Source organism: Eleginops maclovinus, chromosome 24, assembly GCF_036324505.1.
Source record: "Eleginops maclovinus isolate JMC-PN-2008 ecotype Puerto Natales chromosome 24, JC_Emac_rtc_rv5, whole genome shotgun sequence".
NCBI lineage: Eukaryota > Metazoa > Chordata > Actinopteri > Perciformes > Eleginopidae > Eleginops > Eleginops maclovinus.
In genome coordinates this window covers 3,326,240-3,353,198 of record NC_086372.1, presented here as the reverse complement: position 1 = coordinate 3,353,198, position 26,959 = coordinate 3,326,240, and the positions used below count along the sequence as shown (strand labels likewise).

Below are 26,959 nucleotides of genomic sequence, written 5' to 3'. Positions count from 1 at the left end.
CTTTCCTGACAATATATTCTGCTTTAAAACATATAAGTCCAACAACATGTTTTTAAAAGCAACTTTATTTTATACATCCATGAATATACAATATACATATGATAGGGTACTGGCATTCTGAAAGTAGAGCCAAATTAAACATTCACACAGCAAGTTACTTTTATTTTAAATCTTCTTTATTTTTAATGCAGGAATAATGTATGAAAATATTGGACTCTCAGCCTTAATAGCAGTAGTCACTGCTCAGATGGTTTGAGCAGGAGTTGTGGGAGCTTTTGTTTTCTCATTGACTTTTAGAGCAATAGTCTTCACAGCAAGCAGAGCTTCATTGCAGGCTCTGGAAATGTGAGATGGAGGCAGGAGGAAACCATAACGCCCGCGGTCCTGGAGCTCAAATGTGAAGGAGTATTTGATGCCAAGGTTGTATGCCCAATCATCAGAACCCCCAGGAGCCAAGTCTGTTGAGCAGACAACAACATTCATATTAAAGTCACTGAAAAGTCCTTGAGCTGATTTTGATTTGAAACAAAGCACTACTTACATATTGTCTTTGCCCCAGAACCATATCTGTAGCTATTTCTGTAATGTCTTTTGATTTTCTGGGCAGCTTCTTGGACCATCTCAAACTTTACAAAAAAAAGAGTTGCTGTGTTTTACCTCAAGTGATAGAAAACAGAAAGATGTGAGGACAATCTGGTATTCTGCAACAATTGACAGCTTTCTTGCAGAATAAAGCCTTAACAAAGTTTTGAGATGCACCTGAGCCTTTATGTTAAAACATCTAATCTATCAATGTAACCGCTCACCAGCTCGCTGTGGTTCTCTGCTTCCTCTAAGGTGCAGGAGTATGGAAAGAGCAGCATCTGAGAGTAGGAGTGGATGCTGAGGTAGATCTGAATGATGTCCTTGTGGATGCGCAGGAAGTTGGCCACCGCCTGCGTCTCTGATTCAGACTCAGGGAAGGCACCGCAGTAGATCTCGGTGCAGGGCTCATCAGAGGCTCCCTCGGCTGGGAAACACAGAGTCGCTTTACTTTATAGGTGCAACAGAGACTCATATGATCTTGACACATCCCAGACGCTGTAACTTACTGCACCAGTTGGCATCAAAGTTTCTGTTGAGGTCGACCCCGATGCATTTAGTGTTCCTGCTGATAGAGCGGTTCTTCCTCCACATTCTGTTCTGAGACAAAAACATATGAATCCAGGTTAAATAGCTTCCTTAACAACCATTAAAGCACCTAACAAACATAGAAAACATGAACTCTTACTGTTGTCCATGTGTAATGGTATCCATCAGGGTTCAAAACAGGCAGGACGTAGACATCCATGTTGTCCAGGATGTTAGTAATGTCTTGGTTTGACTTGTAAAATGACAAAGACTGCAAAAACAACAACAATGAAACTGTGGTATAAAACAAAACATAACTTGCACTACAATGTATCCCCACTCTATGATTACTACATGTATTATACTCACATAATGTACAAACCATAAGCAGAAAGCAGGAGAGATCCACTCTCTGGCATGGATTCCACAATCTATCCACATTGCTTTCTTATTCGGCCTGTTATTTACAGACAACTAAAAGGGAAAGATATCATTTAAACACAGATTTATCTCACCAGTCAGATATAAGGCTGATTAATGTATGCATAAAAACAACTGTATGATCATTGCAGCGTATAATGTAATTGATCAGTTTACCTTTAGAACATAGAGTGGACGCTTCTCATATGAGGAACCAATGAGAATGGCTTTCACCTTGTCAGGGTTGTCCTGTTGAGTCCTGTTTATCCAGAAATAAATCTACAATGGAGACAGTGTGTTTGGATGTCATCATCCATTAACATTTGTGCATAAAATCAAAAAGAATCGATATTAAAGATGGAAAGCATACATCCTCCAGGCTGTGATACCGTTCATAGTAAGTGGAGCTGCTTCTCGGGTCGGTGGAGTCATTCCTCGTCTGCATTTCAATCAGCTCGTTGGGGTTCGCCAGTAGCACCCTAAAAAACCATAAGAAAACCTCCAGACAGACTGCTAAATGTGTATGAATTATAATGTAATCCCTTGAGAGACGTACTCGTGTGTTATGGCGTGTCTCTGCAGCAGGTCCTTGACAGTCTCTGAGCTGTTTGCAGGGACAAACAGGTGGACCTGTGTCTCTTCTTTAATATAATGAGGGGAAACAGGCTGCCATAAGGCTGTCTGGGAGAAATCAGGCAAACAAAGTCATTCACAGAAAGGACTTCAAATCACAGATGAAAATCAATCCAATCCCTACCTCATATTGAGTGGAAACATTCTTCAAGATGTCTACTTGCTCCTGTGTTTTGGGGGTGATTGATAGAATTTGGTCTCTAGATAAAAAGAAAACGAGACATTGGTACGTTACAGTGGATGCAGACCCTTCTAGGTCACAGTGTTGTCACCTGTACCATTGACAATGTGAGAATACAGGTGTCATTTTTACAAGCTTTTATAAACGTTGTAATCTGCTTTCAGACACCACAGCACAAGGCATGTTTGCGTAAGTGTGTCACAACCTGTTTTCTTTGTGGAATTCAGTTGCCTCACACATCAGAAATGAATAGGAAACATGTCTCTGTAAATGTAACCAAACCAACTTACTGCGTTTCTGTGCCGTGTGCCGTCTTCAGCATTGTGTCCAAATTCACTAAAAAAAACAAAATCAAAAGAGCCTTCATGATGTCAGGATCCCGACTGGAAATGATAGACGTTAACGAGAACCATGAGGATAGCCAGGGACACATTATTGATTAGTACACTATTTATTTAGAAGTTAAACATTACTCTTTTAAAACACGAGGGCATAGATCAGCCACCATGGCCGAAAGAGGGAGCACGTTAGTGTTGTTGTTCTACAAATGCTTAAATCAAAGTGAGTTTCAATCAAATATTTTTCAGAATGACACTGTATCTCCCTTCTACCCACCTGAACGAGAATACCGGTGATGGAAAGTAACAAAGTACATTTACTCAAGTATTATGAAACTATACATATTTGACATATTCATATTTTACTTGAGTATTTCCATTTAATGCTACTTTAAACTTCTACTTCAAGTACTTTTGATAACTGAAGTACATTTATCTGATAATACTTATTCTGAAATGGGTCATAGTGCAGAATGAGTACTTTGGAAGATAGTACTGTTGTACTTTTACTTAAATAAGGAATATTTTGAAGTGAAGTACTTTAAGACCATATTATTGGTACTTGTACTCAAGTAAAGATCTGACTACTTCCTCAAAACACTGATAAATACTCATAATACTTCCATATTACTACTTAACATCAACCCAAATGGCGGTGCAGTACTTCCTCCTCGCCGGGGGGTGGCGCTACATAAATACAAGTGACAGTTGTATGAAGGCGGAAGAGGAAAGGTGATGTGTTGTTCATTTGGCAAGATGTCGGGCCACGATCAGCTGGTGCACTGTCTGTGTGAATTAACAAGGTAAGATACATTAAACGGAATATTTAAATATACGTTATCATATATAAGATGTTTATTGTCATTTCGAAAGTGTAGTTAAGTGCTGTTCTGTTAGCTTTTGATGAAACAAATGCTAATCCTACAATGTTGACGACATTAGGCTTATTACTTGTTTGTATTCTCTAAATAAATAAATGAAATTGCTTAGCTTATATAGTAGTTAGCTAAGGTTATATGTTGTGAAAGGTAATATCCCTTTACATTTGAGCTTATGATGACTTTATACATGCGTTATAGTAGGCTACTTCGTCATGTCACAACAGTCTCCAACAGTTTGGTTTCAGTTCAGATTTTGCCTGTAATGATGGCCTTGTAGTATCTTATGGTCTTTAATATTAAGGGTAATTACTAAGCAGGTCTTTAATTGTGAGTTACAAGTCACATCTATGTCTTTAAAAAGCCTCTGTGTGATAACTTTCATCTTATAAAGAGTTTTAATTAACTAGCTTTACACACCATCTCCTCAAAGCTCTTTGTTACTTTTATTTTGAGTGCTTGCTTATGCCTTGTACCCCTCTGTGTTGTGTCTCAGGTTGCTGTGGAAGCTGCTGCTTCCCCTGGTGTTTCTGGTGGTGCTGCTGATCGCTGTTCTGGTCCTGTTGGTGCTTGCGGTGCGTTTCTGGCTCCAGAGCAGCAAGAATGCTCGGCGGGCGAGGGATGGACGTCCCACCGTGGCCTTCTTCCACCCTTACTGCAACGCTGGCGGTGGGGGAGAGAGGGTGCTTTGGTGTGCCATTCGGGCGCTGCAGAGCAGGTAAAGCTGATAATCAACATCTATAATATGTTGCATTGATGGAGGAGCCTGGTACTTCAGATTGTCATTGACATAACTACACTGTAGCTACTCTGCATGTGACAATAAGCCTTTGAATCTTGAATCACAGGTACGTGGACATCAACTTTGTGGTGTACACGGGGGACCTTGGTGTCACGGGTCAGCAGATCCTGGAAGGGGCGAGACGGCGATTCAACATCGTGCTCCCCCGCCCGGTGCAGTTTGTGTTCCTGAGGCACCGGCTGCTGGTGGAGCCCGGCTTGTTCCCTCACTTCACGCTGCTGGGACAGAGCGTGGGCTCCATCTTCCTGGGATGGGAGGCGCTGACGGAGTTCGTTCCGGACCTTTACATCGACTCCATGGGCTTTGCCTTCACTCTGCCTCTGTTCCGCTACCTGGGGGGCTGCAGTGTGGGGAGCTACGTTCACTACCCCACCATCAGCACCGACATGCTGTCTGTGGTGAGAGAGAGGAACCCCAGGTAATCACTTTCTTCACATTTGTCTCGGTGTGTTTTTACTTACAGTTTTCTGACTTTCCAATTCATTGGTACGGGGGGTTTGGTTGAGAGGCATGCTAGAGCTGAACCTGCTGCTTGCTAACCCTCTTGTAATAATTCCTAGGTTCAACAACGCTGACTACGTCTCCAACAGTCTGTTCCTGAGTGCCTTCAAGGTGGTATACTACTGCCTGCTCGCCCTGCTCTACGGCATGGCGGGCTCCTGCAGCGACCTTGTCATGGTCAACTCTTCCTGGACCCTGGACCACATCCTGTCTCTGTGGCGTGCCCCAAACCGCACCAGCGTGGTTTACCCACCCTGCGATGTCAGCGCCTTCTTGGACGTCCCGCTGGAGGAGGACGGGGACAGGAAGTGCCACTCCATCGTCTCCATCGGGCAGTTCAGGCCGGAGAAGGACCACCGGCTGCAGATCAGAGCCTTCAAGAAGGTGCTGGACAGGGGGAGGGCGGGGCCGCTGAAGCTGGTTCTGATCGGAGGGTGCAGGAACCAGGAGGATGAGGACCGGGTGCTCATGTTGAGGGGCCTCTGCCAGGAGCTGGGTGTGGCCGACAGGGTGGAGTTTAAACTGAACGTCTCCTTCGAGGAGCTGAAGAGAGAGCTGGGGGACGCCACCATCGGACTGCATACCATGTGGAACGAACACTTTGGAATCGGTAAATAATCTGTGTTAATTGCAATACATGTTTAGATTGAATTAAATTAAAGATAAAAACAGGAACTATGAAGCTGGGAGTTCTAAATCTTAAATCCCCGTTGTTCTTTCCCCCCCTCCAGGCATTGTGGAGTGTATGGCAGCAGGGAAGATCATTCTGGCGCACAAGTCCGGCGGTCCCAAGATGGACATCGTGGTTCCTTTTGAGGGGGGCCAGACGGGCTTCCTGGCGGACGACGAGGACAGTTACGCGGAGGCCGTGGAGAGGATCCTGGCGCTGTCGCCCGGCGGTCGGCTGCTCATCAGACGCAACGCCCGTCAGTCTGTAGCGCGCTTCTCAGATCAGGAGTTCGAAGCCTGCTTCCTCGCTGCCATGGAGCCTCTGATGGGATCACTTGAACGATGAGGAAAGGACTCTTTGTGTGCATGTACAGTTTACGTTATACTGACACTTGAGCACCTTTACTTTGATGCACTTAGGGCCGCTTTCACGCTGTTGGACTGGAGACCCATCTCTCTCAGAGGGCTGCTCGAGTTGCTGTTATGTTCTTTTGACTGAAATGAATAAAGACAGTTTCCAATCATTCCTTTAAATGCCTGAGTGCAGTTCAGAGGCACGTCCCTATACCAGTCAAGTAAAATATGTCTTTGCCTCGTCGTCGGGTAGAATCCAGATATAGAAAAATGTGTAGTTCTCTTGTAACAAGTTGTGTTTGTAAATAATTGACCCTGTTAAATGACATTGCATTTTACAGGACGCTATACGATGGGTAAATGGGAACAAATGAGTGTATTAGATGGCTGTAAAATGTGCTGATAAATGTTGAGGGTCTAAATAGAAACATATTTATTGTTGACAAGCACTAGAATTCTCTTCATGCTCTTAATGTGAAGTATTTTTGATATTGACCATGAATGTAATAAAGATATTATGGGAATAACCTTCGACTGATTGATTAATTGTTTCTGACAAAGAGTCCAAATTATATCAAATGTAATATTAAGCATGTGCATTAAGTAAAGCTGGAATTATTAGTGATCAACAAAACTATAAGTGATTTAAAGGTCAAAAACTGGACTGCTGGTAAGTTGGTGGCTGTTTTCCAGCACAATCATGTTAAAATACATGTTTGAAAGCATTTAAAGTCTAGTTTTTGTCTGCTGAATTTGTATCACAGTGCTCACCTAATTCAGGACATCACCCTGGGATCAATACTGCTGAACAAAGGTTAGCAGATATTGTGTGAAGGAAGCGTGACAGAGCATGGGAGGGAGTTTATTTTAAAGGTTATGGAGGGTAAGAGGAGGTGCATAGGGCTGCTAGGAAAAACGCTGGACATATTTAGGAGGAGGAAAATGAAGGACAGGTATTTAGTTTTGGAGATGAAGTCAACCGTGCTTCTCTTGGTGCTGCTGCAGGCTCTGGGATGCTCAGGTGAGTGGATCTCCGTCTGCAGCACTTCCTGAGGAGACGCAGTGACAGACCTTTCTCCACATCTATGCAGGAATCCGGCTGTATAACCCTGAGCTGAGGGACATGGCAGACAGGGGGCTTGCAGCAGCTCTAGCAAGGGTCAACTCTGTGCACGCCGTCAGCTATCTTTACCGGGTGACTCGAGGCTCCGTCAAAAAGGTCAGTCTGCACATTAAATTGCTATTTAAAAATGCTATTTACAATATAGAAGTAGTGCTAGTTCTTTGTGTAATCATTATAACAAATATCACATGCATGCCAGGTGATTCCCATGGGCCTGAACACCGTAGACCTGCAGATGGTGTTTGGCATTAAAGAGACGCAGTGTGTGAAGGCTTTAAGAAACGACCCCCAGACATGTGCCTTCAGACCTGGATTCTTTGTGGTGAGACACAATGCCATCAGGGAGAGGAAAAGCATCATGAATTGATCTTATTATGGTTTGTTTTAGATTTAGGTAAACATGTTTCCTGCATAATACCCACCTAACAATGCAGAGACTGTTACATATTAAAGTTCCCCTGTACTATACTCATATCTCATTTCTGGGAAGGACACATGTTGACAGACTGCTGCAGCGCACTGTTTGAGTTGGCACTGATTTACTAGGACAGAGTGTGTCGATTAGATGTGTTCTGCCATGAGAAACATATACCACTCTTTCCTCTTGCGCTGCAGCTGACCTTCTCCTGCTCCAGCCGGGTTCGAGTGGCGGCCAACTCCACCCAGGTGGTGTCGCTCAGATGTGGCCAAGACTCATCCTCCAGCTCCAGCTCAGAGTCCAGTGAGGAGGTGAGGATGCTGACATGAGGGGAGAAAAGTAGAGATGACTTTGACACTAATTCCTCAAGCTCAATATCCATTTTGAGCCATAGCAATTCATATAAGCTACTTAAAAGTGTACATTTACAGTCAATTTGAAGGTTTTCCATTACATTAGTACAGCATTTTTAATAACTAAAGCCAACCCCTTAATAAAAGGTAAAAAAGTGGAGCTTTCTAATCAATACAAGCAACAATATGATATGCAAAGTGCAGGTGGTTAATATCAGGATGTTGATTCACAGATGTTCTCCAGAGGGAGACACCAGTTCAACATCCCATTTGCAAATCGAGGTAACCACAAGTGCTTCAATTTCAATCAGTCTTTGCTTTGAGTATTCCAAAAATATATTTACAAAGGCTGTATTCAGAGTGTTTAACTAGCCTTATATCTGTCCACAGTCCCGGCTCCTTCTGCACATTCTCCAACTCCTGCACCCGTCCCGTCTCATCACTCCTTCCAGAGACAGACGGTGGACGTCCAGCCGCGAGGCGACACGTTCACCAATTACCTGGTGTGAGAGTACAGATCACTCTGGAGACATTTAGGTGCTGAGCAGAAGATAAACTTGAAGTAAAAACTGAATTTGCGCATCAAGACTTTTGTCCCTTTTTGTAGGATTCAATGGGGGATTCAACTTAAGGATTCCTGACTGTTGGAGAGTATAGCTCGATCCCTATAGTTGAAATTATTCTATTTGGCTGCTCAAATCTGTAGTTTTGTGTTAGTGTATTGCACGATAAGACCACAAGAGGGAGTCTAAACACTGAACACTAAACACATTTACATCAAAGAGGCCCTGTTGTGATTTTGGCGGTTTTCCCTGTCATATAGATTTTTGTGTATATAAATTGTCTGCTAAGGCAAAATCAATGTTCCCAAAGCACTTTCTGAACATTAAAGCATGTAAACATGTCACAGTAGAGGCAAAAAATACAATTATGAACCTGGAAATGAGCAGAATAGGGCCCCTTTAAGTCACAGATATTCCGAATCATTTGAACAAATAGGACTCTGAGACAGATTGAGGTCTGGTTTGAACATTTATATTGTGATTTTCAGTTTATATGCAAGACATCTGCAACCGTTTTTCTTCATTTCACTTGGCCCCACATCAACAGCACATCAATAACTTACATACTGTACTGTAGCACACATCCTGCTTCAAAGACAATGATACGCACTTATAAGAAATGATTTGCAGGACAAAAGAAAAGCATGATAAAAAGGGCCTCGTGTGGAAATCACTCCCAAGCACACATTTCCACACTAAAGCCAATTTAAAAACCAGTTTAAACAGTCTGAAATATTAATGATATGTCATGCACAGGGACGTGTTGAGTTCCTTGAAACACAGCACCCTGTAACTGAAGGCATTGCTGCAAGAAATGTAACCCCTTTATGATCCACTGTGTAGGCCTGAAGTCCCTGTGCACTGACGGCACCATGAAGACACGGGATACGACACAGAGCGACTCGGTGTGACCCCGCTCAGATGATTTCTGCTATGATTTAATGCTCTGTACATCAACCAGACAAATGTGTCTTCTTTTTTTTTAACCTTGGGGTGTGGTGTATACTTCACATGTCTGAATCCGACCTGTACATTCTACTTCCTGTTGACTGTAGACAAGGGCGGAGACTAACGGAGTAGCAGCTATACAGAATCTGAAGGATAAGGTCCGATAAATCAAGCCAACGCACGGGACACGGTCGACGAAGATACACCACCACAGGCCTCCCTCCCCCTCCTTTGTTAAATTAAAAAAAAGCATAAAAAAGAAGGTCTTTTAGTTTCCAGTTGCACAGTCCAGACTCTGCTGAACCTTTGGAAGAAATCTCCTCTCTGCTTTAACCTCTGTGCAAGACTTTGGGGATAAGGCTTCCTTCTGAACAGTCTAGACATGTCTTTTTCTTACTGCCTTGTTGACCTTATGTGTATGTTTACACACACCTTCCCATATACATTCCTCTGTTCCTCTCACTGACCAGCTCTTAAAAGACTTATATTAAAAAAAAATCCTTCCATTTATCGATCATTAAATAATTTTATATAAAAGCAAACGGTCCCTGCTCCAGGAAGGCCTTCACTAACTACTTCACCACCGTATAACCGAACACACGATGCACGCTCTCACTCATGCACACAGACCGGAACAGCCTCAGGGTTTTTTTTTACAGCTTGTTCTCACATGAAGTCCATGCAGTACCGAGCAGAACCATCCTGTTTTTTATTTTTTGCGCGGCACAAACGTATGGCAAAGAAGCGAATAACATGGTTTGGCTCAGACCTGGTTCCAGTAATATTTGCACGATTCTTATTAGTGTTTGAGTCAGCTTGGGGTACCAGATAGGCGGGGTTTCCCAAGCAATGTCTTCCAGAGTGTTTGGACCATCGCAGAAAAACAACATTTGCTTTTCTGTGATGCCAAACTGGCCTGCTCTAGTTCTACATGTAAACCCCACCCATCCAGATTGACAAACACCAACACTGATGGACCATGGTCTGGGTTGGGTTTTAGTATTTACAGATTCACCACTGTGATCTCGAGAGATGTTCAGGAATTTGCTCCCGATGAATGTTCACTTCCGTATTAATCTCTCATCGTCTATTCATCCGTCTCTTTATTGTCCTCCAAGTCCAACACTCTCAAGTAAGTTTGGTCATGTCCCCCCGTTTGGGCGGTGCGGGTGGGGGTCCTCGTCGTAGCGTTGCATAGCCTGAGATGTTCCCGGACATGTAGCCGCCGTTTCCTCCGTTGCTCTGCTTGCCTTGGTCCAGGAGCAGCTCTGGAGGCGGGGGAGGCAGTGCCATGTCGTCCATTGTCCCCGCCGGCTCCGCCTTCCCCATGAGGCCGGCCGAGTTCAGAGAGCCCTGCCGTCCGACCGACTTTCGCTTCAGCGTCCGGTGGAGGTCGTCCAGGAAGTTGGGCTGGCCTGAGCTGCCCTTTGGGGAAGTGGGTGGAGGTGAGGAGAGGGAGGGAGGCTCTGGGGTTGTGTTGCTGCGCCGTGCGAGTGTGGGTGGAGGAGTCTTTTTCAGGGAGCTCTTCCCCCATGTGGAGTTGCTGAGAAGAGGCACAGGCGGAGGAGGAGGCGGGGCCGGGGGCTGGGGGTTGACCACAGCTACCCGGGGAGGTCCTCCGCTGTGGGAGTCACTACCGGGAGGTGGAGGAGGAGGGGGGAAGAGATCAGAGGGCGGGGGAGGAGGTGGGAAGTAGGCGCAGTCAGTGGGTGGTGAAGGGAAGTCCCCACCGGTTTGCTTCACCTGGTTCACTTTGGACTGCAGCGCCATGGGCAGGTTGGCCATGTTGAGCTTGCCTGGTTTTGGGGGAGCAGGGGGTCCAGATGAAGGGTCCTTGGAGGGGGAGGCAGGACAGGGGGAGGATGGAGGGCCGTTGTTCTGGGGAGCAAACTTGCTGAACAGGTTCCTCCGGGACTCCTCGTAGGAGGTGACGCTGGTGTTTCTCTGCGGGGCGGGAGGGGGCTTCTTCCCTCCAAAGTTAGAGGATCCAAAGGGTGTACCCTTCAACGTGGAGCCCATGTTTCCAGGAGGGAGGGGAGGAGGAGGCGGAGTCGGGCCTGTGACGGGTGCTGGAGGAGGAGGTGGAGGAGGTGGAGGAGCTGGAGGAGCAGGAGGAGGGGCAGGAGGGAAGCCAGCGTTGCCGTCCGGAGGCGGTGGAGGGAACTCTGGAGACTGAAGCTGTTGGCTGCCCCCTGGCTGCCATCTTGGTTTGGTTTTGACCGCAGGGGGGGAGAGGGGGGCTTTTGGGCTCTCCGTGTGATTGGCTGCTGGGGAGGAAGCTCCCGGAAACTGACTGGCCAGTTGCTTCACCAGAGAGAGAGCAGGAGCCCCTGTTTGTTTAGACAGGCTGTGCTGCTTGGGGAAAGTCGGAGGTGGGGGGCCGGAGTTTTGGAGGCTGAACTGCTTCTTGAAGGGTGCAGGTGGGGGAGGAGGGGGAGGTGGAGGTTGGGTTGGGCCAGCTAGGGCAGCAGGAGGTGGGGCAGGAGGGAATGGGGAAACAGGTGATACAGGTTTGAGTGCAGCATGAGGGACAAACCCTGGGGTGAAGGTTTTGGGTGCAGGAGGAGGTGGGAACTGGCCCGGCACTGGGAACTGCTGCGGGGGAGGAGGTGGTGGTGGAGGGGGAGGCGGAGGAGGAGGGGGTGTTGGAGCAGGGGCAGGCGGTGGGGACTCCTCAAGTCCATTTGGAGAGAGGAGGTCCCGTGGCGGGCTGGGAAACCTTTCCTTCAGCGCCTGCTTCAACCCGCTGCTGTAGACAGGATGGCTGACTGGAGCCGGAGCAGGAGGGGGAGGAGGTGGGGGAGATGGAGGGGGAGGGAATGCTAGTCCATTGGTCTGTGGAGCAGGTGGAGCAGGTGGAGGTGCCGGGATGAAGGAGGGAGGGGCAGCCGGGCTTGGGGGGCCGAGCCTCAACACGGCCATGGCTGAACCTGGGGTCGGCATGGACGGCGGCGGGGGGGGGAGGGGGAGGCGGAGGGGGAGGAGGGACATTAGTCCTTGCTGCGATGTGATTGGGGTTGGGTTTGATTGCCACCGGAATCGCACCAACGGGGAGAACCTGGTGACCAATGGCATGGAGGTGCCCGGGAAGCCTCTGATTGGACGACTGGTTGCCCTGCTGGTTCTGCAGTCTGGTGATGGTGCTGAACTTGTACATGGTGAGCGCGGGGGAGTGGTTCGACATGGTTTGTACTGGGGGTAGGGGAGGAGGGGGAGGCGGAGGTGGAGGTGGCGGGGGAGGAGCAACCTGCTGGGGGAGCATGTGGTTGTTGTAATTGCTGATGGGCTGCTGTGGAAACTGAGGGGACTGTGGGGGCCGCTGAGTGTACTGGGGAGGGGGGGCCTGCTGAAGGGGAGGATGCTGCTGGGGCTGGGTCGGGGTGAGGGGGTGCATTGATGGGTGCTGATACTGTGGAGGGTGCTGTGGAGGGGGCTGATGCTGAAACTGTGGGGGTGGTGGTTGTTGTTGTTGTTGTTGTTGCTGAAACTGGGGTTGTTGTTGTTGCTGAAACTGTTGTTGTTGTTGTTGTTGTTGTTGTTGCTGAAACTGTGGTTGTTGTTGTTGCTGAAACTGTGGTGGCTGTTGTTGTTGCTGAAATTGTGGTGGTGGTTGTTGAAACTGTGGTGGCTGTTGTTGTTGCTGAAACTGTGGTGGTTGTTGTTGTTGCTGAAACTGTGGTGGTTGTTGTTGTTGTTGCTGAAACTGTGGTGGTGGTTGCTGAAACTGTGGTGGTTGTTGTTGTTGCTGAAACTGTGGTGGTGGTTGCTGAAACTGGGGTGGTTGTTGTTGTTGTTGCTGAAACTGGGGTGGTTGCTGGGGAGGAAGTTGTTGTTGCTGGGGAGGAAGTTGTTGTTGTTGTTGTGGAGGAAGTTGTTGTTGCTGTGGAGGAAGTTGTTGTTGTTGGGGAGGAAGTTGTTGTTGTTGTTGGGGAGGAAGTTGTTGTTGTTGTTGGGGAGGAAGTTGTTGTTGTTGTTGTTGGGGAGGAAGTTGTTGTTGCTGTTGGGGAGGAAGTTGTTGTTGTTGTTGTTGGGGAGGAAGTTGTTGTTGTTGTTGGGAGGAGTTGTTGTTGCTGTGATGCTGCTGTTGCTGCACTTGAGGCTGGGGAGGGGGCGTCAGGGCGGGGATATCAGCCGAATGCTGGCTGTGGTGCCGGTGACTGTGGGACACATGCGGCAGGGTGGACCCTCGGGATGCCTACACAAAAAGAGACTGTGTGTTAGCTGAGTAAACATAAACATCTGGAGAATGCAACTCCTTCTGCTAAACTGCAAAGCTGGCTTAGATGAAGGTGCAGACTCATGTAGTAAGATGTTTCTGACAGATGCTTTTTCTTTAACAGAACTCCTCACCCTGGAGCTTTCCTCCATCTGGGTCCCTCTCTTCCAGGCTTCAGAGAAGATGGAGCTCACCACACTCTGGGAGCGGCCATGCGAGCCCGTGTCCACGCCGCTGTCTGAGTGGCCTGAGTGATTAGACTGGGACTCTGGAAGCACACAGGAAGGATAGTATATCATTAACAAAGGTTGCTTCTGAGTTGCATTATGGGAAATGTAGGATCTAGTGTTTTTGAATCTTGAACATGATACATCTGCCTGTTCTATGTCATTTTCTACACTGCAGGCTGTAATTGAAATGTATTATACTGATGAGTGTTATTCACCAGGTATGCTGGCAGAGCTGGAGCCTGATCGGATGCTGGCGGTAGATAGAGAGGACCAATCGTAGGCCGCCTCTGTCCTCTTCATGGCTTCCTGGTAGTTCACATAGAGCTGCTTGCCATACTACACAAAAGGTAAAACATTTAGATATCATGAATTAACAGAACTTCTCTTAGAAATGTAAATTGAAGCCTGGTTTCAAACGTCACAATTAGAAACCACACATACCTTGGCGATGCGAATCCCGTTCACCCACTGATGCAGGGTCCTGACATCATCACAGCACAGATACTTGATGTACTGGGACTTCTTTTGGATTTGGGGATGCTACAAAAACATGTACATATAGATTTTATGATTTAAAGCTTTAAAAAACACCTAGGCATTTATGAGACATTACATCAGATTAAATACAATGAGTACAAACACTTTTTCCACTTGTTATTGGTGATCAAAGCAAATAAATCTACTGTAATTGACTTGTTGGAAGCAGTTTGAAGTGCTGGTAACAGAAAGGTGTTGTAATGGAAGGCTAATGCATACTGGATGCCTGTCTGGCAGTGTAGGAGAGGAGCTCTAATGAGCCTCCACAAATTAATCTACATGTTCCATTTTAGGTCCATTTAGAGGATGAGGAATTCACACTGTCAGAGACTTAGGGCTTCACCTTCAGGGCCAGGCAGTAGTCAGTAGGTGCCTTGTATTTGCTGCGGTAGTCCTGGCCGTAATACACGTTCACATGGTCCAGCTGCAGGAAGCACACCAGATCTCTGGACGCCTGCAGAGGGGAAGACAGAGGAGGAAGGATTGACACATGGCTGACATATTTTGGTTACATTTGGACTGACTAGATATGTAGAAACACGCAAAAGTGTTAATGAAATAAATAGCCTGAAAGTAGGACTCACACAAGCTGCAGGATTTAAATAAAGGCAACAAAATACACCAGTTGTCCCGTCGACTGAAAGTGATTTATGAGGATGACATTGCTAAAAATAGAGCACATGTGTTGCCTGTGTTGTGATCAGGCTCTGCAGCCAACAGGAAATACCGCAGAGCAGATCTGGTTCTCATAACCCCAACATTTGTGCTCTGTCTTCACTTTGTTTGCACACTCACTGACCTTGGCTTTGCCTTTGGGGACGTAGTAGATCCCTGAAGCTCTGAGGAGGAAGTAGCGCTTCTTCCACGACTTCTTCCCGTCCTCCTTCAGCCACAGGATGCCCTCGATCTCCGGCACGGACACCGAGCCGCCGCAGAAACACTCCTGATGACACATTAATGTTAAAATATATCCTGTAGGTAATCCTCCTGATGTGTAGGAGTGATGGGAACTTTAATCTCACCTCTAATAACGCCTCTTTATTCCTGTCAGCCATTTCTGAAGTCTCCTTCCGCCCCAGCAAGTAGTTCTGGAGATGATTGAAAGGAACAGTGAGAGATCACCTCGTCTTATGTTAAATAAATGATTCACCTTTACTTGCTTTCCTTGACCTACTTCCTACTCTACAAACACACTCTCTTGTTCACTGGCTGTGCTGTGCAGCCACGGAGCATGCATAAACAATGTGTTTGTGTGTGTGTAGCATATGTTGTCGGGATTAATACACCGAATGCAAGGGAGGGCATAGAGAGATGATCCGTCCCCAATGTCCTGAAGTGTAATGTACCTGGGGGTTCTTGAAGAGGGCGTATTTCTCGATGCGCTCGATGAACATCAGCTTGTTGTGGCTGTCCCGGGTCCAGTTCAAAAGATTCTCCACCAGGTTCTCATGATCCTCGAAAATGCGCTCTGAGAGGGGCCGGAGAGACGAGGGAGGGATGAAGATAAGATGCAAGATATGCAGTTTTTTCCTGCTGACACGCAAATGTGCACTTAATTTCCTCCCTCCAGGGATTCCAGTTTTTTAGGAGGGGCTGTTATGTTAACTGTAAGCCTGATTATTAGCCAGAGGTCACACACAGAGATTATTTTTAGAGGATTATAACAAGACTAAAGCAAACACTCTCTTACCCATCTGCAGCTCGTTAATGGTTTCCACCAGAGACCAGTCAGGGCTGTATCCACAATGGGATTTATCCAGCAGGCTGTCCAGCACCTGCCTGACTGTCTGCCGCTCGTCCACCATCATCGTCTTAGAGCTCTCGTCTGACATGTGGACCCTGATCACCAGCTGAGAAACAGGAGGAGGCGAGTGATTGTTTTGCAACAAAATGTTAAAAGGTAGGGCCAGGAGAGTGAAGATATGTGTTTTTCTCCAAAATAACCTGGATATTGCTCCTCATAGACTACTTATTCTTGCACTTTATAACCCTCAAAGTGCATATAATTCCTTTAAAAGCCCTATTTTTATTTCTGCATGTTTTTGTGGCAGCAGTCCATCTCAAATTAAGACTCAGAACCCGATTGGGGGGATTCAAAAGGATGAATTAAGTGCCTGTCAGGCTTGATTTAAATACTATTTATGGGGTCAATTCATAAACAACCAGTGAAATCCAATAATCTGGCCAAAGTTTTGCATTCCAGAGCCAAAAGTCCTCAATAACAGGCAGGCTTTAACTAATCTGAATAACACACGCCAAATCCAGCCTCCCTTAATCGCAGCCTACACAAGATTTCTCCCGGTGTGAAACTAAATTAAGACTTCAATTCCTTGACCTCCAGATTATCCCCTCCCACTGGGACCCTGAGGTCCAATCAGAGAGGGGGTGCAGATGATTGAAGAGAGGCTTAGACCAATGGAAAAGCTGTGAGGCTAAGACATTGGGGGGGGGAGTCTGACCTACATTTCTTACAGGAGGGACCCCTTAAAACCCCTAGTCTGGCAGAATAATAAAAACATAAAATCAGATAGCTCCTTCCAAATAAAATGTGGATGCTGTTATCCAAATGCAATCCAACTGCTTCAAGGTCATGGATCTAAAACACAGTCGATTGGGAGGAAGATTGCCACATGAGTAATAATTTAGCACATCTCTTCTGTTGTCCGTACCAGCACTCTTTATCTTGCTGTAAGTCTATCCCTTTGTGGTGAAACACTGCTGACTCTCTACTATTCAGTGCATGTGAAAGGACACCATTCAGTCATTCACTGGGGGAGACACTGGTTAAAAATGTCCTGCCTGTTGAGTACCATTTGGACTTCCCAATGGAGACATGCACACGCCGATGCTTTCAGGGAATCCGTATTGTTCACCGAAGAACCAGACCTTGTTTGGCTGCAAGATGTGTTTGCATTGTCTGTCTTTTTCTGAAGCCTCTTCCCGATGTCTTGCTCCCTCCCCGGCAGAAACACACACATAATCAAACACTGCAATGACCTATTTTCTCTGCGCTCCACTGCCTCGCCGTGGAGGAAGTTCACAAAGAAATGCAGCGTGCGGTGAATATGACGAGACAGCGTTTATTACATCAGTCACAAAGCTTTTCTCTCCAGGTACAAAAGGTGGACCTACCTTTTTGACCTGTGCCTCCTTGATTTTCTCCAGGGCGACTCGGATCTTCTCTGCCTTCAATTTGGCAGCTTGTTCCTCCTAGATGGACACGCAGGAGCATGGTTAACATCATTAACACATACACAGACACACACACACACACACACACACAAAACGGGTTTCTGATTTCACCGCCTTGCCTCATCCTCTTCACATGTCTCTCATTCTTCCTCTAGCAGGAACAAGACACCATGCACCCACAACTTCATTATATAGAAAGCAGCCTTCTAAACCGTTTAAATGCACAAGCCTCGGGCATGATGGCGCACAGTGTCTTGCAAAAACCCAGATCCCAGTTCTTCCATGCTTTCGGGTCGCTTACCTGCCCCCGCCAACAAGATGCCATCACCTCCATCCCGCAGGTTGTGAGTGCGTCCACGTGTTTTACCGCTACGTGTGTGAGAATATTTGACGTGTTGTCTATACGCCGCTATTGTGACCTAGGTCCCCTCAAATATGGCGCTGCATTTCCTGCCTATGGTTCCATATTGGATTCATATGGAGCTGCAGTTCCTTTGATCTCGCTGTACAGCAGAGAGGGAAACAATGGTAGAAGACCCCCGAAGGGCGAGAGGCTGCGGATGAGTCTAGGATGAGCTCAGAAAGCCTCTATGCCCTCCACTCAGAGACACACTGATCTCCTGCAGGTTCACATCTCAAAAACTCTGATCCAGATCCATCCATAATTAAAAGATGAAAAGATTTTCAAGAAAAAAACTTAAAAAACAACCCAGGAAAATAAAAACATCTTAGTCCGCTTTACCGGGGGTATGAGAGTTACTCCACAACGATCCTCACTGGCCGAAAATCCACATCTTCACTCAGAGATGAGGCTCACAACTTGACTACAACCCCAAATGAGACAGTAGGGAGGACCATGCCCCTCCCCCTTACACCCTCCGACTCCTGCTTCCTCCCCTCTCTCCATCACCCTCTCTTTATGCCAGATGCGGGGGATTTGGGAGCGTGCCCAATCAATGGAGCGTAATCCCCGCAAAAATAGTAGAATGAGGGGGTCAGCCAACCAGTCGAGCCCTATGCTTTCGCCTGAAGCCAATCAGGACAAGCCGGGAGCACCGTGACCGGCGATGGCCCCGTCGCTAAACCACAGTGACAACGACGGAGTGTGGGATTTGGGTGAATGAAAGGCAGAGGTGCTGAATATTTTAAGTGTTAAAAGAGAAGGGGTTTTGACAACTAGACCTAGACCTCCTCCTCCTCCTCCTCCTCCTCCACCTCCTTTGTGACCCAGACTACCTTTTTCCACATGACCAGCTCCAGGGCACTTTAATGCAATAACACTATGTTTGGCCAACACATGTGGCAGGCTTTTAGTGTGAGTGCGAGAGAGAGAGAGAGAGAGAGAGAGAGGGGAGGTCACGGGGGTTGTGCAGATTACAGTCCTGAGTCAATCTGAGTCACACCGTCAGCGTAACTCCATTATTTCCTTCCCTTGGGACACCTACACCCTGCTTTTTTTATTCATTAATCTGATTCCTATTCCACAGGCGTGTTCCCTTCCACTTTCACACCATAGAGCCACTTCTAAAAAGCCCCTTCTGCAGAGCTTGGGAAAAAAAATCTTGGCACCCTTTCCCTTTGATGTCTCGTTCCCAAACACTCATTCAGTATTCTGATTCGAAACCGGGGTGAATCTGTGAGTCTGCGGCTCCCTCTCTGCCGTTCTCTGGTGCAGAGTGTACCACTAACACATAAACTCCCTCCCTCATCCCGACTAAAACCAGTCAAATGCTATCTGCACACACGAACACAGTGAGAGCGTGCACACGCTGTGAAACACTGAATCAATTCCATTGTTTTCTAATAGCAGGAGAAAGAGAAAACTCCCCTCCAGGACTTTGGCTGTAAAATGTAAAGGCAGATAAATTGTGTGGACATAACTGAGAGTCAGCCAGCTCCACTGTGGGCCGTCAGTATTTGTAATAAACGCAGATAACTCAAAGGCTTTTGGAAAGAAATCTGCATGTCTATGCCAGTGACCGCTGATGTAGATCATCCAGTTTATTCTAAACGGGTAATACAAGGCTGTCCTTTGTTTTAAAATCCATAAAAAGTCCTGGAGATAATCAAAATCATTCTCCAGCGTTTGGAAGAACTCTCTACTGTCTAAGATTAGCATTTGTGGCTTGTCTCATATGCAGTAAATGCCCTCTGGCGTGCATCGTCTACCTCACTTGGCGTCCCCTGCTTTGGCGATGAGATTTGTAGCCATGGCAGGAAAAATAAAAAGCACTTTGAACCACAGATCTGCACACATCTGATCGGCACACGCTTTGCTCCGTGCCGAGGGCTGCAACCAATACAGTCGTTGTGAAAACTGCCAAGAGGTTTACAGATAAACAGTATCGGGGGAGCTGGGAACTAAGGAGAGCAACACATGATGGTAAACACATGTGAAAGATACTGTTACTACTTAGAGACGGGAGCAGAGGAGCGTCTAGAATCAAGGCAGAAGCGTTAGGCACAGAGGTTGTGACATAACTAAACGAGTCATGATTGTATCTCTACAAACATCATTTCATAAACAAAATCATGAGCTTGCTACATGGAGAGACGGAGGACACGTGAAGGAAAGAAGACAAGAGATGACATGCCAGGAAAGGGAAGTAGGACAAAACGCTCAAGTGTATTTAAGCATGGTGATTTATGTGCATGGTAAATGCAGAGAAATCCATTCTAGACAGACACAAACCATTTGATTTTCATTACTTGGATATGGTGGTGTAATTTATTTACCGCTTGCCCAATTTCTTTCAACTTGCCACATGCATTTCTCCTCATTTGTGCGTTCCTTGTTGGAGGAAAGCTGGCTGAGAAGTCTGCCACTTGTTTTAATCAAGTGAAATGAAAGAGAATGAATTTTCCCAAGACACGCAAAGCAGAAGAGAGGAGCAGTGCACACACACACACACACACACACACACACACACAAGAGAGAAAGAGAGAGAGAGAAAGAGAGAGAAAGAGAGAGAGAGAGAGAGAACCCAACAAAGCCAGTGTATGAGGAAGTCACCTTGGTCAGGAGGTGAGAAGGCTTTCCTGCTATGCTTTTCAGAATGAGCGAGGTTTCTCGGTCCAGATAGGAGTGCTTTGGGGTGAAGGATAAAAAAAAATGAGAGAAATATAGAAGAGTCAGTGCCAGATGATTCTCAGGAGGTTTTATTAATCGCAGGTGATCTTTTTTTATAAAAAGAAGCGTGGAAGCGAGAGAAGTTTCCATAAATGGAGCGCTCAGCAGCTGTGGGTAAAGAAGCAGTGATTGTGAGAGGAACTGAGGATTGAAACAGAGCATCATTACATAGTATAATGATCATCAGGCTAGCTACTAAACCTAGAGTCTACAGCTACTCACACACACACACTATCACTCTTTCAAACCATACACACTTCATACATGTGCATGCATTATACACAAACCAATGGCTGCACACGACAACTAAAGAGCTGAATGTTCCAATTAAAGTGCAAATGAAACGTGTTGGAAAATTACAATTGAATTTAAATCTGCAGCCTTGGCAAACGCCTTGATTGCATGCACTCTCACATGCACGCTCACATGCACGCTCACGCACTTACAGTGGCCCGGTCCACTTCCCCCTCCCATGAGGCGAAGTCAAGCTGCCGTCTGGCCCGCCGCAGTGTGACATGCTGGGAGAACCAGGAGGAGCAGGCAAGGTGTGTGTGGATACAGATAGAGAAAGGATGCAAACACAGATACAGTGATGACATGCAGGGGGGGGGGGGGGGGGCATGCATGATATTCTGTTAGAGCTGCACAATTACTTAAATATTTGTTACAATGTTGGCTCCTTTATGTTGGACTCCGGTTTAAAATGCAAGCTTGGCTCAAATGAAGCACTTCCTAAACTAACTGCCAGCCACTAGGGGGGTACACATCTTTTATTCACTTTAAGGAGTCTGCAGCTCTATAACATGGTTACTCCTCTTCTCTTCTTCACTCTTTTCCCCCTCTTTTTAGCTTCTTCAAGACATACACTTTAGTATTTTAGCTTAGCTCTTTGTTTCTGCGAAGCCTTTAGAGAACATTCTGCTAGCGTTAAAGAGCCGAGATGCTTGGTGAGTAAGCAAAGGAAATCAGAAATGGTAGAAAATAACATTGCAATCCATTCCTCCAAAGGGAGCCGTATAGGAGATTACAATGCATCCATAAACACACCCTCCAATGCTCAATACACAGCTGGTATTGTGGATTGGCTGTCAGCTCACTGCATGCAGTTTCCTCCATGCTGTGGTTAAACATGCACAGCTGCCATACCATGACAACTTTCACACAGTGGCTCACACACACCTTCACTGATATATAAAGTCTATCCTTGTGTGTGTTTCAGTGTTGGTCATACCTCTGTGCTGCTCTGGTTCGGCCCCTGTGAGCCCTGGCCCTCCACCTCTCCGCCCGCCATCACTTTATCAATGTCCAGAGAGTCCATGCTGGACGCCGAGGCACATGCCGAGTTCACGCTGGACCGCTGGGAGGGGGCCTCCTGCTCGCTGACCGCGCCCACTGAGCCCGTCCTCCTGTGCTGCCCGCCGCCGCCTCCGCCGCCGGACGACCCAGAAGAGGGCCGCCGGAGCGTGGTGGAGGAGAAAGAGGAAGAGGAAGACGAGGAGGAAGAAGACGTCTGGCGAGCTGCTTCGTCCATGCTGAGAGAGGCCTTCTCCAGCTGGGAGGTGATGTCGTCCAGGGAGATGTTGGAGGCGGTGGGGCGAGCGTTCACGCTGCCCGCCTCGCACTGTGTTGGCCGGTGAGGCCCGGGTACTGCTACTGGTGCTTCCTGTTGGAAGAAATTAAATGTAAAAGGAGTTATTTTTTTATTATAGAGAGCAAAAACCAACCGGCTGCAGTGGTGATGTCATCGCTTGTGTTTAGTTAAATCTACATTTCCCCGCTGCAAACAGGAAGCAGTTAATTGTCCTCTTTTCCTTCTCTTTATTGTTACTCTGCATGTGTTTGGCTTTGGCAAAAAAGGACAGACAGGTTGCAGGAATGCTTTTCCACCTCCACAAACACCATTTGCACCACGAGAAGAAGAGTGACATCTTCCTGTTTTGTTCCATCAAGCAAGACAAAACAAAGTGGGTCGCTGAGTAAAATACAGAGGTCTGTGCAGCAGCTTAATGTCTTCACTCTTTGTTGAAATACTACATAAAGCACCATCCTTAATGCACATTATTCAGCCAGTCTACCTCCACTGCTTCCCCCTCCGCCGGTGCCTGTGTGCTTGGTGCTGGCACTGCGCCCTCCAGGGGCCCGAGGCTGGCCTTTGTTCTGGCCCCGAGACGCCGAGTTCGGTTTGGAGATGGTGTTGAGCTCCTGTTCAATGGAGCACAGGTCGGCCATCAGGGCGTCCAGGTCCACTGTGTCGCCCTGGTTCAACGCCTCTGCGGGGAGCGAAGAGAAAGGAAGAGTGGAGAAGGAAGAGGGGGGAAGGAAGAGGGGGGAGGGTTACATAAATTCATAAACCAGTTTTTGGGATCTGTGCTTTTATTGTGCTGATATTTGTGAGTGTGTGATGTTTCACCGTTTATGTTATACATGGAGAAGCGGTAGGAGAAGTTGGCCATGTTTGTCTCCTGCCTGAGAGGAGGCTTCTGCAGAGGCTTCTGAGGCCTGCCGTCATCCAGACTCTACACACACACACACACACACACACACAAACACACACACACACGCAAATCATGAAGTGCACGTATGCATAAACACTCTTTGATACAGTCAGAGCACAGGATCTAAGCAACCGACACATGCCTGCGAGTGTTGTCACACATAGACGTATAACACCAAGGGGTGGTGGGAGGGGAGTTGCTAGGATACAGTATAGGGAGACAGGATTAGCAGTGTTAAGGTTGCTATGGATACAGCCCCTTCCTTTCTCGCTGCTTTTCTACCTGTGTGAGTAACCCTCAGCCTCTCCTTTCTTTTATGTGTGTGTGTGTGTGTGTGTGTGTTTATTGACCTGTGTAAGCTTGTCCAGCTCTCCAAGCCAAGCTCCAAACATCTTGTCCAGGTCCTGGTCCTCCTTATCGCTGTCCTCCTCGGCCCCATGGTCCAACTCGTCGTCTGACACCTGCTCCATCTACACACACACACACACACACACGGAAGAAGAAAAAGAGGAGTGTAAAGGAGATGATTCCACACACACACACACACACACACACACACACACACACACACACACACACACACACACACACACACACACACACACACACACACACACACACACACACACACACACACACACACACACACTATCAGATCACACCCACATAAGCAGGAATGATCTAAAGAAGGAGGAAGAAAGAAAAAAAACCAGCTCATGCCAACCTCACTGCCTGTTACCATGACAACTGCTCATGGACCCCTAGCGGGCACCCTGTGCAGTATGATCGTCTGAACACCCCGCAGCGTTTCATAGTGTGCAGGTCAGCGTGGACACAGACACACACACACACACACACACACACACACACACACACACACACACACACACACACACACACACACACACACACACACACACACACACACACACACACACACACACACACACACACACACACACACACACACACACACACACACACACACCTCTGCATCCAGTCGAGGATCTGACACCCTGATGGAGTCTGACATCGACTGAATTGACAAACTGAGCGCTTTTGGATCTATGATCCTGCAGGGAATCCTTAGACTGGTGTCTCCTCCTATCAATCAGACACTCAGCTACATGGAGCAGGTGGTGTTAACGGCGGTACGGGCCAGAGCGGGTGAAGGATGGAAGGAAGGAAGGAAGGCGTAGCAGGTTGGGAGGCTGTGTTCGGTCAAAGGTGAGGGAAGAGCTCCCTCTACTGGACTACACAGGAAGTGATGTCACTGCAGCATGCTGCTGTGTGGCTCAGGTCCAGCAATGCAAACAAACAGGCAATGCTCTCCAAAATATGTTTTCCCTTTTAGTATCGAGTTAAAACGAACAGCAGCAAACTCCTCACGCCTCATTCAGAACATACAAGAGCATGCTTCAGTAGACAAAGCTTTAAATGGAGACACAGCAGAGCAGATAAGACTTCCAGAACAGCGCAGGAACAATGTTACTCTAGTGTGTCCTTCATATCATTCATTTCTAGGTCAGCTGGGAGTCTAACTGTTGAGACTATCTGATATCACCCAACCTGAGGAATGAACACCCGGCATACCAACATACATCTAATCTGGGGAGAGGATGTGGAGGTGGAAGGAAAACCCGGTGGAGTACATGAGGAGTAACACCTGGCATGCTTTGATAGTCAATAAACTCTTTCAGATGGTACAACCTGACACGGTTCCCCCCCTTAAGAGTTGGTTCAGTCCAGGGAGTGCAACACAGTCCAATCAGATGGAATAGAGCCAGGTAATCCCATTGATGTTTTCAGGGGGGGGATCAATCCTGTTAACCACGTTGTTTGGTGTCAGTCACTGGTCGGGACTGTACCAAACTGGGATTAACCCTCTGTTGACCCCTGGTTGTTTGATCAGCAACAATGTGTGTGTGTGTGTGTGGTTTAATGTATGCATGTGTGTCCAACCTAGTTACACAAAGTACTTGAGAGCAATCTGGAAGTCATGTTTTGTTGTAAGAAGGTGATAAAAGCAGGCCATAAAACCGGCAGTAGGTGAGAGGCAATAAAACAGCAGAGCAAACAGGAACATGATAGCAACACCATTGAAAATCGGTCATCTGGACACACACACACACACACACACACACACACACACACACACACACACACACACACACACACACACACACACACACACACACACACACACACACACACACACACACACACACACACACACACACACACACACACACACACACACACACACACACACACACACGAGTTGAGGGGCGCTTGTTTCACAGCGGTCACATTCCAGACAGCACACGTGGTCTACTCCTTTAAGCCACTGTATGTAGTGCGTGTACAAAAAATATACTCCCCAATCTCCCATCCAAACCCAGCCTTTGTTGGAATCACAAGCCGTGTGTGTGTGTGTGTGTGTGTGTGTGTGTGTGTGTGTGTGTGTGTGTGTGTGTGTGTGTGTGTGTGTGTTGTTGTATTACTGTGTTGATGATGGACAGTTTCCTGTTTTGGCTCACATATCAAACAGATGAAACACTTGTCATCTTGTCTAGAAATATGAAGTCTTAAGTATGTCAACAAAAATAAGTCCCTCATGTGTGTGTGTGTGTGTGTGTGTGTGTGTGTGTGTGTGTGTGTGTGTGTGTGTGTGTGTGTGTGATGCACTGATGATCGTGTGTGGGAGTCAGGACAGGAAATGGCCAGGATGCGCAGAATTCCTAATTTCCCACATGGCCTGTTTCTTGGCAGGAAACTCCAGCTGTCCTTCGGTTTATCCGTGCCACTTATTGAGGACAGGAGGGCAGCAAACCATCTTCGTTAACACATTGTTTTACCAGAAAAAAAGTACTTAAATTTCCCTGATTTCAATGACATGGTGCAAGAATAATTTGTCCTAACTGGCTTCCCTCAAACGTGGCTCCACATGGGGTCGTTTGGTCACAGACGCATCTATTTGGGGATTCCCCGGGTATGAAAGGAGCCGAGTATCCTCGCTTTAAGACATGACATCATGGCTGTCTGCAGGCAACAGGAAGAGGAAGTGGCTAAATGAGCTTGAATTGCATTTGCCAATATACGCTCTCATGTGTAAATACACCAGCGAGAACTGAGTGGAACTGCTTTTCACAGCTGTGTTTAAACAGCAATAAGCCTGCAGAGTCTGTGCAATAGTTAAATAAACACACACAATGCATATTCAATGTGATTGCAAGGAAAATAAAAATTAGGATAAAAATGGGGCATAAAACAAAAAGACAAAAGCACTTTGAGAACAGCTGTCTCTAATGGAATCATATCCTCGGTGGCAGATGCAGGTTTAAGTGAATTACCACCTGAGGCCCTGCTTTCAAGCTTATGGAGCATGACCTGAGACACAGGCATGGGAGGAGTGTGTGTGCGTGTGTGTGTGTGTGTGTGTGCAAATGCACTCCTATACGCAAACCAAACAACCGCTGTGGCCTTTATCCCCTACCGATGCTGCACGGCCCCTCTCTCTTGTCCGAGCATGACCAGCACTCATCTGCCTCCTGTGAATGCTGGGTGACTCAGAGGTTAAGGGTGGAAGGTCAGAGGTCAAAAGTCTTCCCAGCAGAGTCTCCCTCTGGAGCCGTCTTTTTCAGGCTCCGTTTAAGCACTGCAATGCCGGCAATGGGAAGATAAAAAAGCATGTTCTGGGAAAATAATCGCTCGGAAATCTTAGGAGAAAGAGCACCAAAGCATCCGGTGTTGAGGAGGATGAAGAGCTGGAGGAGGAGGATGAGGAAGACATGTCTATCTTTAGACAGAGTTGTTCATATCAGAGAGAGTCAGGAGGATTGAAAAAGGGAGCGTTTTGAAGACTAGA

General features: G+C 47.0%; 4 protein-coding genes across 4 annotated transcripts in view; 2 read left to right on the top strand and 2 right to left on the bottom strand.

Moving 5' to 3' along the window:
• Positions 1-47: 47 nt before the first annotated feature.
• Positions 48-2,776, bottom strand: cpb2 (carboxypeptidase B2 (plasma)). The gene is made up of 11 exons (XM_063877804.1): positions 2,635-2,776; positions 2,288-2,363; positions 2,087-2,211; positions 1,901-2,009; positions 1,708-1,809; positions 1,480-1,584; positions 1,271-1,381; positions 1,092-1,182; positions 807-1,009; positions 542-626; positions 48-458 (listed from the first exon to the last, which is right to left on the bottom strand). Exons 1-11 carry the CDS (start codon positions 2,709-2,711, stop codon positions 244-246), a joined length of 1,299 nt encoding a protein of 432 aa, XP_063733874.1. The 5' UTR covers positions 2,712-2,776; the 3' UTR covers positions 48-243.
• A 638-nt stretch (positions 2,777-3,414) lies between these two features.
• alg11 (ALG11 alpha-1,2-mannosyltransferase) lies at positions 3,415-6,413 on the top strand. Its single transcript, XM_063877366.1, has 5 exons — positions 3,415-3,485; positions 4,057-4,278; positions 4,409-4,780; positions 4,923-5,473; positions 5,595-6,413. Exons 1-5 carry the CDS (start codon positions 3,418-3,420, stop codon positions 5,876-5,878), a joined length of 1,497 nt encoding a protein of 498 aa, XP_063733436.1. The 5' UTR covers positions 3,415-3,417; the 3' UTR covers positions 5,879-6,413.
• A 340-nt stretch (positions 6,414-6,753) lies between these two features.
• spp2 (secreted phosphoprotein 2) lies at positions 6,754-8,685 on the top strand. The gene is made up of 6 exons (XM_063877981.1): positions 6,754-6,907; positions 6,978-7,105; positions 7,209-7,331; positions 7,625-7,738; positions 8,014-8,062; positions 8,171-8,685. Exons 1-6 carry the CDS (start codon positions 6,763-6,765, stop codon positions 8,287-8,289), a joined length of 678 nt encoding a protein of 225 aa, XP_063734051.1. The 5' UTR covers positions 6,754-6,762; the 3' UTR covers positions 8,290-8,685.
• A 108-nt stretch (positions 8,686-8,793) lies between these two features.
• Positions 8,794-26,959, bottom strand: part of raph1b (Ras association (RalGDS/AF-6) and pleckstrin homology domains 1b) — a 35,434-nt gene continuing 17,268 nt past the window's right edge. The window contains 17 exon segments of the mRNA XM_063878203.1: positions 8,794-12,237; positions 12,239-13,486; positions 13,642-13,775; positions 13,953-14,073; positions 14,179-14,277; positions 14,618-14,728; positions 15,074-15,217; positions 15,297-15,362; positions 15,621-15,742; positions 15,965-16,124; positions 17,407-17,484; positions 20,480-20,554; positions 21,828-22,209; positions 22,211-22,259; positions 22,672-22,866; positions 23,007-23,112; positions 23,442-23,561. Coding sequence (XP_063734273.1) covers positions 10,420-12,237; positions 12,239-13,486; positions 13,642-13,775; positions 13,953-14,073; positions 14,179-14,277; positions 14,618-14,728; positions 15,074-15,217; positions 15,297-15,362; positions 15,621-15,742; positions 15,965-16,124; positions 17,407-17,484; positions 20,480-20,554; positions 21,828-22,209; positions 22,211-22,259; positions 22,672-22,866; positions 23,007-23,112; positions 23,442-23,561 — 5,028 coding nt within the window. The 3' untranslated portion in view covers positions 8,794-10,419.